At 35.7% G+C, this 12,837-nt stretch overlaps 2 protein-coding genes across 3 annotated transcripts; one reads left to right on the top strand and one right to left on the bottom strand.

Annotated features, from left to right (window-relative positions):
- Positions 1–284: 284 nt before the first annotated feature.
- Positions 285–2,838, bottom strand: LOC143208099 (hsp70-binding protein 1). Of its 2 annotated transcripts, XM_076422179.1 has the most exons (6): positions 2,698–2,838; positions 2,175–2,249; positions 1,845–2,085; positions 1,358–1,760; positions 1,038–1,275; positions 285–966 (listed from the first exon to the last, which is right to left on the bottom strand). In XM_076422179.1, the coding sequence occupies exons 2-6, from the start codon at positions 2,216–2,218 to the stop codon at positions 756–758; spliced, it is 1,137 nt and encodes a 378-aa protein (XP_076278294.1). In that variant the 5' UTR covers positions 2,219–2,249; positions 2,698–2,838; the 3' UTR covers positions 285–755. The 2 variants fall into 2 exon arrangements, with proteins under 2 accessions (XP_076278294.1, XP_076278293.1); XM_076422178.1 differs by lacking the exon at positions 2,698–2,838 and having other exon boundaries at positions 287–966; positions 2,175–2,668.
- A 673-nt stretch (positions 2,839–3,511) lies between these two features.
- Positions 3,512–6,946, top strand: Tango14 (transport and golgi organization 14). Its single transcript, XM_076422183.1, has 4 exons — positions 3,512–4,073; positions 5,159–5,278; positions 5,366–5,615; positions 5,708–6,946. Exons 1-4 carry the CDS (start codon positions 3,779–3,781, stop codon positions 5,796–5,798), a joined length of 756 nt encoding a protein of 251 aa, XP_076278298.1. The 5' UTR covers positions 3,512–3,778; the 3' UTR covers positions 5,799–6,946.
- The last annotated feature ends 5,891 nt before the right edge of the window (positions 6,947–12,837 follow it).

The following is a 12,837-nucleotide window of genomic DNA, read 5'->3' as shown; positions in this document are numbered from 1 at the left end:
TCCGGAAACTCGGAAACAGATATTATACTCTCTGCAGTATATACAATATTCATCATATTATACAATATATAGCAATGTGTTGGAGAGAAACAACGTATTTATATTTAATTAATAACATCATGATAGTGTTCGTATATTTACTTAACTTTGAAATATCGATATGAACTATATATATTACATATATACATATGAAGTGAGGGGCGGGCGGGAGGCATCATAAACACCAGAGATCAGTGATGAAAAGATAGCTGTTCTGTTGGTAATAAATAATCTTCATTGCTATATATTTCATAAGCTAATAGTTTCTCAATATATTTATATTACAGGCACTTTGGAAATAAATTTTTTTATTAAATGAAAAATTCTGTTCACAGTAATTACAATAATATATGTAAAATATAGTTGGTTTTTATCTATTAACAACATTATTCGACAAGGTACAGGGAGTAAGAGAAGTAATGATGATCACTTCTACGGGTGAATTTATACCCCTGGATTGGTGAACATTTTGCAAAAATTTCATCAATTTATCGATAATTATTTGTTTACATCATATGATATCTTTCGAACCTTTTCTCTTTTCAATGAGTAAAAAAGATTCGCGTGAAAAATAATGTTCAACAATTTGTTTCTTTTACAAACTATCGATCCAAAGGTATAGATTCACCCCTAGAAGCGACGATCATTATTTCGCTTACACTCTGTACAAGTTTAATAGACACAAAAAATAATTTGTCAATATTATTGAGAGCTAATTATCTCTCCTGACTTGTATCGCTTTCAGGGAACACTTTGTTTAATAACCGATAACATATATCCAATTGATCTACGTTCTCCTCTTGTTGTAAATCTTTTATGTAACGTTCCAATGTAGATTGTAAACGAAGTTCCGGGCGCCTACATTCATTTAAGGCTGGGAGAAAATTATTATTGGTCAAAGCATCGAGAATATTCAAAAGCTGATCTCTGAAACAACGAATGCTACATTTTAGTCTACGAAATTAGATAAACTAAGTGAAATAGAAACGCGATAATACCGAATTTCTGGAAGTAATTCATTGGCGACTAATAATCCAGTTGCTTGTTCGATGAAACCCATATTAACTAGCATGAGTTTCAGATCGTTTGTGTGCTCCTTGTTGCAAAGAGAACATAAAAGGAAAGCAGATTTAATCTGCAACTTTTTCACTGGACTTTGCATAGCTCTTAAAAGTACAGAGTATCCGTCATGCGTTTCCATATGCTTCAGAGACAGGGATTGTTCACGAACTATACCTAAATTTTTACAATTTATATGTTAACGTAGTCTATAGAGAAGTGTAATTTGTGTTTTCGAGTAAATCAGGTCCATACTTACAAGACACAGCATACAAAGCTTTGATTCTGGCTGTATCCACAGTATCTGAATCTACCATGTTCAGCAATACAGGGAACAAACCAGTTTCTAGAAATTTCTCTTGGCAAAAAGGATTATTTTGAGTTAATGTGGCTATCACGTCAGCTGTTCTCCATCTGATGTTGCCATGCGGAGAGTTTAAACATGGACTGAAAATTGAAAAACCTCCAATTTTATAGAAATCGTTCGCGAGATCCATATTATCTACAAAATCCGCTATTTTTTCCAAGGCAGCTTCTTGCTGCGAGGTATCATCGTCCGGACGTAATTCGACTACATTCGACAATATTTTAATACCTTTCTGCAATTCTTCAATAACATTACATGACAAGGAAGAAAGTGCTTCCTTTAAAAATTGTTGTCTCTGTAAATATATGCGTATTACAGATTATGCGATTCATCGAGATTATCAGAACATGCTCAATGGATTTATAACTATGATATCTACTTCTTCATCCATTGGATTTAATCGAGTATTCCTACTGGACTCTTCAGAATTTGCTGCTTCCATGGCATATCTCAACACTCCTTGTAAATTTCTTGGTTGTCTGGGTTGATTCGGCATTGCATCTAGTGTTTCTGATTCGGCATTGTCTATGTTTGGAGGCCCTTGGATAGATAACGGTCTCGCTCTGCTACTCGCGCTAGATTTAGCTGCTGCTCTGTCTTCCATGTTCGAACACTTAGACCTTAAATTCGAATTAGTTAACAAAGGGTTGATCGTAGATAACGGTAATTATTAGTATGATAACTAGTAAAATAAAGAGATTTCTCATACTTCTCCATCTTTTTTGTAACCTTCGTCGCATGCGCTGCACCCATCAATCAAATATATCGTTCTCAAATAGACGTCCTTTTGATATTATAAAAAAGACACATTATGAGATATATACTGCAATCACTGCTATTTTTTTTAGATGATTTCGTTGCCTCTCGAACGAAGGTTTGTTATTAGAGGTTGCGATGTACACATATATGTACGTAAATAAGTACCTATTTAAGTACATACACGTGTACCCGTTTTTGCAATGGAAATTTAACACGATCGACACTCTGCACTAACTGACTCTTACGATAAGAAAAGCCGAAAATAAAACTTGAGAAATTCACATCGATCGATGTTACAACCAGAGAGTTGTTACAACGCTTGTTTTGATGTTTTTCAGCGCAAGTATCCGAAGAACTCCCTAGCGTAGGGCGTAAATAGGGAGAAGGCGATCAGGTGATGTCGAGTGATGTTACATTGATCTATATGTATATGTAATATGTAGTAGAGTAGTAAGTACAAGTACTGTACTTACATGGTATGTACCAGTATGTACCCTATGGCTGATGGTACGTACACTGTGTATTTGCGTGGGTACAGAGTTACAAAAACGACATCTCCACAAAATATTGTGAAGTATTCTGTGATGTACTTACATAGCATGTAAGCACTCCAGAACGTCCATATTGGTTTATTACATATTTTTTTAAAAACTGGTTAACTTCATTCATAATAGCATCTAAGGCATGTAATCTTAATGTCGAGTCCAACGGTAGATTATTATTTTCATGCGAAACGTGATAAGAAAAGTTTTTTTTCAGTAAGATTCAGTTCACGAAATTACGTGTCTATTCAACATTGATATCTATCATATTCAAATATTCCCGCGCTTCGTTCAAATGTTTGTACAGCGCCATTTCATGTAGCGGTTAAACGCTGAAACCGCTAGCCAAACCATCGGCTATTTAGGTATAAGGATAGACCAGGATAGACCTATCAAACTCGTCCAAATCGCCTGAAATGAAAATGGTAATGGAGTTATGTAACCCGACAAAAGTGGGCCGCAAACATACATTGGATGGTAGGTCTATCCTTATACATAGTCGGTGGCCAAACGTTACCGACTAAGGCTGACGGCTGACGCGGCTGACCATATGGGGCTGACTAGGGCCAATCAGGGCTGATCAGGCTGATCAGGGCCAATTGGGGCCAATGAAAAGGACAGGGATATTAATTTGGAAAAGTGGCAACACTGATCGTATAGTGATATAGTGTGATATAGGTAAAAAATGTCACGGGGGCGGAGATCATGCGGAGATCAAAGCCTCCGACTGGCTCCGACCAGCTCCGACCACGGTGCTCCGACCGACGAGAGTTTCGCTTCTGTGAGAACGTTCTATGCACTTTGCACTTTATGTATTAGTTCATGTACGTCACCAATGTAGGCTGATGCACGTGAGACGACCGTCTGCTAGACAGGTCAGGTCAGCCGCTAGCTGTGCGAGAACGACGACGTTCCTTGAACGTTATCCCGAGTCATTTTTCAAAGTCTCGTCAATCTTGTCAGTTCCGCGTGATTATGTTACATAGATTCGTGGCAGTCGAGGAAAGGCACTATGTTCACGGTATTTCGCACGCTACTAATACTCACGCATTTCCTCTACGGCTTAATCATCGCGGTTTATAATTGCTGTGTTTTACTTCACCGCAAATGCACCGAGATTTGGTACGGTGAAAACTCGAGGACAGAAGTGGAGTGGTTAGTGCGCGCCGCGAGCAAAACGAAAAAGTTGCCGCGACACGTTCTGATTATTTTCGGCGCGAAGCAGGACACTACGTTAGATTGCGTGCGAATAATCGGCTGGTGCATCACCCTCGGTATACCCTACGTCAGCTTCTTTGATATCAATGGTAAACCTCGTCTCTTCTCATTTATTCATTAGAACGTGTACCCTTAAAGCCGGCCAAGCTTTGTTTTCAAATATTTTTGTGTTTTACAGCGTGCACTTCAAGCTTATGAAGCGAGCAAGGATTGTTATTAATGTATCTATGTTAAATAGGTTTTTGTATTGTAATGTGTGCTTACTTCGTCAGTTGTTACATTAGCTGTTCAACCATGAAGAGACTGCGTGTTTTACCAGAGGCTCAAAAGCCATTGGGTTATGATATGTTCGAAGAATTCCAAACAACGATGTGGAGGGCTCTCATTGGATATTCGATGTACATTCATTGTTAATACGATTTAGAAATTCGTTTGTGAAAACCGACGCTATGAATCGCTTTGCATAGTATTTATTTAAAGATGAGTCATGTAGTGTCTCTTAGATATGTGTTTGTATCAATGAAAATGTTTATCTATTTTATCTTTTCTGATCTTGGAACATTTATCCTTCATTCATGTTGCGTATGTTGTTGTTTCTGCTGGTTATCTGTATGTATTTTGTAACATTATTTATGTTATTTAATTCAGTATTTACTTACTTCACGTTCATAGAAAAACTATACATTTAAATAAGTATAAATTTGTATGTTCCATATCAGAGATTACTATATTATCTAATGGCAATACAGATAAGGTTGCAATTTACACGTGGCTAAGTACATATAGATATATTAAGGATATAGTATTTTATTACAGTTGGTATTACTTGGTATATATATAATTGTATAAAATAAATTAATATTATTCCATTTTTAATTGTTATTTGATTATTCTCTATCTGGAATTGCATGATGTAATGTTACACAAGTGTTCTACTACATAGAACCAAGGACAAACAGAACACTCACATATGTTGTGTGTTATCATTCAGATTACTATTAGCGTAATGTATACATAATCTGACTGTTAGCATTTCGTTTAATACCAGACAATTGTTCAAATTTATGTATAGAATCCCAAACCACATCGTTATATCGAAAGAAGTAAATTATGCAAACAGTCTATAGACTTATTAATGAATTCCTGTTTCATATAACTGTTGTACGTATTACAGGTTTCCTAGTGAGGAATGAAAGCATTCTGAAACATGAGATCGCGAAGAGAAGACCTGATTTATTGGATCATATCAGTTGGAGCAAACCAAAAACAGTATTTACTCAAAATGGAGTGACCGGTAATGTACATACTATATCTTCAATATTGTCTTCTAAAAGATCTTTGTATAACAATTATATTATCGATCAATATTTCTCCCTCACAGATTCTAAACTGAAGACAAGAGTATCTTTGTTAAGCGCTTTGGATGGGAAAGAAGAAATAGTTACGTTAACGAAGAATTTGGCTGAAGCGGTTCTCATGGGGACAATCAAGCCCGATGAGATAGATGCTGATCTGCTTAACGAGAAATTGAATTCCCGGGGTATACCTGATCCCGATTTCGGAGTAATCTATGGCCGCCTTTTTTCTACATATGGAGCTTTGCCATGGCAGACGCGAATAACGGAATTTTTGTAAGCCCAACTAATTCATTGGAATTCATGAGGCAAATACTCATGCATTTGCGTCAACAGATTGTTAAACGCTATTCTCTAATCGTTTTCAGTACGATACCTGTGCACGATAGCCTATCAGCCAAGGACTTCACGTGTCTGCTGGAGAAGTACAATAAATGCGAGCAACGATATGGGAAATAACTGGAATTGTTATTTTTATTTGTGTAAAGTTTTTGTATTCCGAACAAATGAAAAAAGAAAGAATATGGAAAAGAAAATGAAACAAGAAATAGATATTTAAGAAGACTTGCAAAGACTGAATTTAAAACAATTTACAGATACTATTTTATAAGTGCTAGTGAAATAATAACGGAGGGACGTGGTGCTTGCGCGGCATGTGTAACGCTTGCAAGCCAAGTTGGAACGAGTGTCCGTAAGGAGGAACTTGCATAGGCTTAACTTCAAGACATTCGCATCAGCATCAAGAGAAGAGGATTTGCACCGAACACCGAGAGAACGGACTAGTTTAATTTAGAGTAAATTATTTTACCACAAAATGTAAAGACACAGAAAAGAGAAGGATAGTCGCAGAGAGAAGCGTGGTGTTTCTATTGTCTTTTTGGTATCGCTAGGCTCTTTGTTATTTAATTTCGCGTAAACAAGAAGTACTTCTACAGGGTACAGAAAGAAAAATGATTTGATGAACAAAATGTTTACGTTCAACGTCAGGAGTACAAATTTCATATTTTCGAACGTCTAAGATAAATCTTAATAACACTTTCGTAGATTTTCAACGGATGGTATCATTTTCCTCGTATCTTTTTACACACACACATACACATAGCCTGAAGAAGGAACATTAGAAAAATCGATGCTCTTGTGCACGAATCCACCTGCTTCACGAAAGAGACTCTAAACAGAATTGCTGCATTTAATGTTCAACATTGTCAGCGACAACACCGACATTCCGTGTACATAATAGTTTATCCGTGACGCCTCCGTGCACGTGGATATTTTGATATTAAAATGAAAAGCGTATTTTCATTTGATCTTAGTTATATTTTCTTGGGAAGAAGCGTCTATCGAGTCTGACATTTCTGAACACGTAAATACAATCCTCTTTTGCAGAAACTCCGTGTTCGAGTTTATTCTACAACCCGTATACGTTCTATGATGACTATTCACGTTAAGCATGTTAGGTTTCTAGATTTTCTTTCGTGCTTCCGAAACACTGAGTCAAACTGAGTAGCTATACTGTAAAAATCACTGTATCTATATAGTTGATGACTAAGGAATATTATTACCACGAGCGAAACGCTATGAATGTTTAAATAAATTATTTTAAATTATATTTTCTTACCCCCTTATTCTCTGCACGGATGTCAATTTATTCCCTGCTCGAACTATTTTAGAAACTGCAGAATTATTAAAAGACACCTCTTGAAAGCATTTGCGAATTACCAAGAAAATTTGAAATTCGAAAAACAAGTTATGTATAAAATAATTTCATTCAATGGGTACAACATGTACAACATAGAAGAATGTAGTTTTTCAAGGGGTGGTTTTACAAAAGAAAGAAGATCCCAAATAGGAGGACAGCAATGCCATATCCATGGATCTCGGTTCGAATGTCCTACAATCCCGCAGGATGTCCAGGACACATTTCAGGCCAGTTCATCGGCTTAACACCGGATTATGTACTTTCAGGGATGTCAGTCCGGCTTCGGCGGACACAAAGCGTACACAATGGTTGTTGTCGACTTCTGGCGACCAAACATTTTTCAAGATAAGGTATATTATACTGTTCTACCTTTGTGCGGCGCTCCTATGTGTATATCGGCCAACAACGGAGACATCGTGAATAAAAGTCAATCCTCGAAGAAATGCGATCACGCGTGGCTCGAGTAGCATTAAAATATTGTTTAAACTTGAGGATCTCGTTGTAAATTCGTTGTACGCTTAACAGGCTCGCGTTATTCTTATCTTGGACAGTTACACTGTACGTGTTTCGCGCGTCCTCGTCAAGTTTATCAAGCTCATTTAAATACTACTTATTTATTTTTACACTCGCCAGGTGAAGATATCTTTTTAACGTTCTAAAAAGTACTAATAGTTGCATACTACTTATTTACTTTTACACCCGTCAGATGAAGATATTTTTTTAACGTTCTAAAAAGTACTAATATTGCATTTTCCTTTAAAATTAACAAATCATGTTTAATTTTTAATGTCATATTTTAATGGAATAATATTTTAATGGTCAGTATTTGTATATGTATGTATACAGGGTGTCCCACATATAAATGGGAACACCTAAATATCTTTCGTATTTACAGTTCTATCAGAAAACTTCAGAGGACAAAGTGACACTATTGCAGGGGGCAAATATAATGGTAAAGAAAAAAATTTTTTATGTCGTGCTTTTTTTAATGAAATTTGGTCACCGATGTTTTTTTAAATGGAATAGTATATTTTTTTTACGATAGCGTGATAGACAATAAAAAACTGAATTTAGTGGATATCACCCTTTTGACCTTGAAATGACCTTGATCTCCTTTGTGCGGTCCATCTCTGTAGGCTATTGTGATGCAAAAAATATTTGTTACGCAATGTGCATATCATCAATGGACCAAATAACTGGCAAGAATATTTTTTTCCAAAGGTCATTTTTTTCGGAGTTATCAAGGTCATCGATGTTTTCTGATACATACGTAACTATACATTTTTATTTTATTGCATCGGGTAATTGAACGAAAAATACATTCAGATATGTATAATAACATGACCTTGAGTTTAATCTGAAGGTAAAACTTTAATTTTCGAAGATCAAGGTCATTTCAAGGTCATGTTATTATACATATCTGAATGTATTTTTCGATCAGTTACACGATGCAATAAAATAAAAATGTAGTTATGTATCAAAAAACATCGATGACCTTGATAACTCCGAAAAAATGACCTTCGGAAAAAAATACTCGTGCCAAATATTTGGTCCATCGACACCATGCACATTACGCAACAAATATTTTTTTCATCACAATACCTGAAGAGATGGACCACGCAAAGGAACGCCAATTTTGGAAGATCAAGGTCATTTCAAGGTCAAAAAGGTGGTATCCACTAAATTCAGTTTTTTATTGTCTATCAAATATACTATTCCATTAAAAAAACATTGGTGACCTTGAAATTTCATTAAAAAACACGACATAAAAAATTGTTTTCTTTACCATTATACATATTTGCCCCCTGCAATAGTGTCACTTTGTCCTCTGAAGTTTTCTGATAGGACTGTAAATACGAAAGATATTTAGGTGTTCCCATTTATGTGGGACACCCTGTATATACATGCAGTGCGTGTAAAAAGTATTTGTACGCCCTTTAAAATAGGGTAACTTTTTTATAATTGTACCAAACGACCAGATTTTCTATAATCAATTAGAAGCATTGGTTTATGAAATGATATGCTAAAAAGATCTTCTAAAAATTATAATTTACAAGGGTACATGCAAAAATAAAAAAGGCATTTTTTAAAACTTTCTACAAGATCTACATAGATCTACAAAACATATATTTTAAATTTTTAATATTACGGGCCCAAATAAAAAAATTTTTAGGAATGCCTTTTTTACTTTTGGATATAACCTTGTAAATTATAATTTTTGGAAAATCTTTTTTACCACGCTTATATTAGCTTGCCGAGTTGTCATTGTTGTCATTGTTGTTGTATGCGTAAAAAATCTTGTAATCGAATTTTAAACCACTTGCCGATGAGCTAGAGACTTGTAACTTTAAACATAGCTCAGAACTGAAGGACAATGCAAATATTAAAAAACAAATTTAAAAAAAACTGCGTTCAGGAGAAAAAAAATTTTAATATTAATCGTCACACTTCGTCACACGACGCTCGGTAGTCATCGCGTTCAGCGATCCCCACTCCGCGCGCCAGCGCTCCCTACTCCACTACTTGTTCGCACTCCGACTCATCCCCACTCCACTGGCCCTCTTCGCACCGAAGGAGCTCGGTGTGGTTGTGGTGTTCCGTTCATTCAGTTCCATTTTGGATCATTTCGGACTCCGCATCAAGAGACGTCGTACAGTGGGACCTTTCGTCCAAATCGGAGACAAAATCAAAGCACTTTCGATAGAAATAAGGTAGAGCGATGAAATTGTTTTTAATTAAAGCTGAAACTTGGCAGAATATGGGAAAAATAGGGAGATTATGGTACGAACGTTTTATAACCTTGAGAAAATTCGTTAAACTTTCACAATTTCAAGAAAATTGCGGGTTTTTCAATACCACGTGCGGAAAATTTTTTTTTTAACATGCTACACATCATTTCCTGTAGATTTTTTCACGCCGATTTCAAATCTGGTCTCAAAATTTGTCTACGACCTCAGGATTTTGCAAGAAATCGATTTTTGTGAATAGAACTAATGTAATCATTTTTTCGTTGAAATGATTTGATAACCCACTAGTTTGAAGGTATATTGTATTGTCATATATATAAAACACAATAAAATTAAACATAATGAAGTATCACTTCTGGTGATACGGTACTGGTGACGTGGTATTGAAAAAACCGCAATTTTCTTGAAATTGTGAAAGTTTAACGAATTTTCTCAAGGTTATAAAACGTTCGTACCATAATCTCCCTATTTTTCCATATTCTGCAAAGTTTCAGCTTTGATTTTTAAAAAATTTCATCGCTCTATCTCATTTCTATCGAAAGTTCTTTGATTTTGTCTCCGATTTGGACGAAAGGTCTCACTGTGCGTCGTCTCTCGGAGTCATCCCCTCATTCTATCTCACGCATTTCCATATCTTGTGTTTCTATATTTCACTATTTCATACCAGTATTACTGTATCTTGCGTTCCATTTAAAAAGACTAAAAAGTAGAAGATAAAAAAAATATATAAAAAAAATTTTTAAAAACCACGCTTATATTAAAATGCACTAAAAAGAAGAAAATAATTTTTTTAGACATCAGTGACTATAAATAAAAGCGTGGAGCGCCCACGAAGATCACGTCAATATAGTTTAGCGCTCAACGCTTTCTTTATAGTCACTAATGTCTAAAAAGATTATTTTCTTCTTTTCAGTGCATTTCAATATAAGCGTAATTTAGAAAAAGTTTTTTTTATATATTCTTTTTGCATATCATCTCGTGAACCAATGCTTCTAATTGATTATACAAAATCAGGTCGTTTGGTACAATTATAAGAAAGTTATTCTGTTTTAAAGGGCATACGAATACTGTTTACACGCACTGATTGTCTGAATTTTTACCTTGAGAAACGTGTATGATGGTTAAAAAAAGGAAACGGTTCTGTTTGGACGGGGTTGATTCAACCCCTAATTTGCTATAGGAACAACACTCCCTATAGTCGGAGAAAATTATTTCGTAATTTGTTCCATATTTTTGTATAGTAAATTGTGTAAATGAATGAGCTAAAATTATACAGCGTATTTATATTATCTCGTGTGAAACTCTTTAGAAAATTAAATTTACACGATTACGGAGTGTACGAGCAATAATTTATGTTTAATTTGTTCGTGTTTGATCTCCATGTAAATAGAGACTTGTACATTATTAATAAGTCGTATTACGCATTCGGCCGGGCACCATTGTGTCCGAATTAAGGAACGAATATATACGGTTTTTTTAATACCGTGGTTTCCGGGCGACGCGCGACGCTGAAAAATTCATCGTTGCATTCCGCGCGTTTCATTTTCGCATAGCTTGTCCGACGAATTTTGTTTCCCGCCTATTCGTTGTACAGGAACACGTGAAATAGGGTGACGAACGACTTCCGGGCTCTTTTATTGAGAGAACAATGCTTACTGCGAATGGAAAGAGGCTCAAAGTTAATAACACCCTCGTGAAATACAGACAAAAAATGTTTCATCTTCTTCAGTCGTGATTAGGATATGTCACGTTACCTATTTGCACGTTAATTCGCGAATCTTAAGGTTCAGTTACAATGGTAACAGAGTGGATTATTTTTTTTTTGTTAAGGATGGCACGCAGAGGAAATTGAAGCGAAATTTGCGGGAAACGGGTGACCCAGATTCAACCCTAGAAAACAAGTGTCTGTACCTGTTGCACTTCGTTCCCCATTCACGAAATACTATACAGGGTATGTCAGGATTAACGATTAACAGAATAGTAGACTGTTTGTGTCTCGTAGGAATAAACTGCTTCGACGAATAACGTTTTCTTTCGTTTTTGAAGAAATTCAATTGAAAATAGTTAAATATTTACATGTTGTTGATTACTTCCCATCCTTGTCTATCGCTTTTCATTTTATACGGCCATTTTGTTCGGAAGAAAATTTTCGGACTCTTTAATTTGAATAAAAACCAATTAGGTTTTGGTAGACACATGTTGTATGTCATTCTATCTCGACGTTGATTACTTTAAATACCATTTTCATACGAACTAGAAGTCACTTTTTCTTCTAGAATATAATTAACCTTCATTGGCGATTGCTCTCAACGGCTAGAAATTCCGTAATTGATCGATGTGTTGTCGCATTATCGACCTTGCTTCGGTTAAGGGATGAAGAAATGCATATAACAGAAACACTTAATTGTTACTTTATCAAGTAAACTGGAAAGTTGATCGCACCTGGGACTTCGCGATTCTGCAATCTATCTGCTCCAAAAGCTGTCTCATCAAGGATTACACATGCATTTCATTGAATCACCACTGATTGCTAATCCCGCCAAGGATATTTAAGAACGCCAACAGGAACTCACGGAAGTGACAGTAATAAACGAGAGGTCGGCAGCGTTACAAATGAAAAACAAATACAAAACAAATGATTAAAAACAAACACTGCCGGCTTTCGAGTACTAATATTTGTCTAAACCCCGTGGATCTCCGAAGAGTTTTCCGAAAGTCACATTTCTCGGCGTTATAATTCGCGCTCTTGAAAATCATTTGTTCATTGAAAAGAAACAGGTCTCATTAATCGTTCAAGTTCTTACCAACCTCCCTATTCAAACAAATCAGCATTTCCACTTAAATATTGAGTGTTTACTTAACTTCGACGATTTTGCAAGAGAGAAGCTTAGAAACCCTTCTTCAACTTCATTCTCATTATTCTTCATCTTCAAAGTCGGCTCGAGAAGTCCTCTATAAATGAATTACATGGTTCAAGGTCTGAATCAATGAAGTTTAAAATTCATCTAGGCGATTTTTATAAAAAGTCTAGAAACCTCTTCTTAAGAACATC

Source organism: Lasioglossum baleicum, chromosome 4 (assembly GCF_051020765.1).
Source record: "Lasioglossum baleicum chromosome 4, iyLasBale1, whole genome shotgun sequence".
In the NCBI taxonomy this organism is placed as follows: domain Eukaryota; kingdom Metazoa; phylum Arthropoda; class Insecta; order Hymenoptera; family Halictidae; genus Lasioglossum; species Lasioglossum baleicum.
The sequence above is the reverse complement of the archived record's forward strand: the minus strand, read 5'-3'. Positions and strand labels throughout refer to the sequence as shown.

Bases quoted from the DNA above. Each gene is read 5' to 3' on its own strand.
- LOC143208099 (XM_076422179.1), bottom strand. From the start codon at position 2,218: ATGGGTGCAGCGCATGCGACGAAGGTTACAAAAAAGATGGAGAA. The intron at 1,761-1,844 runs GTAGATATCATA...ATATATTTACAG, and splicing joins TAAATCCAATGGATGAAGAA to AGACAACAATTTTTAAAGGA. The intron at 1,276-1,357 runs GTAAGTATGGAC...GTAAAAATTTAG, and splicing joins AGCTTTGTATGCTGTGTCTT to GTATAGTTCGTGAACAATCC.
- Tango14 (XM_076422183.1), top strand. From the start codon at position 3,779: ATGTTCACGGTATTTCGCACGCTACTAATACTCACGCATTTCCTCTAC. The intron at 5,279-5,365 runs GTAATGTACATA...TCTCCCTCACAG, and splicing joins TACTCAAAATGGAGTGACCG to ATTCTAAACTGAAGACAAGA. The intron at 5,616-5,707 runs GTAAGCCCAACT...AATCGTTTTCAG, and splicing joins ACGCGAATAACGGAATTTTT to TACGATACCTGTGCACGATA.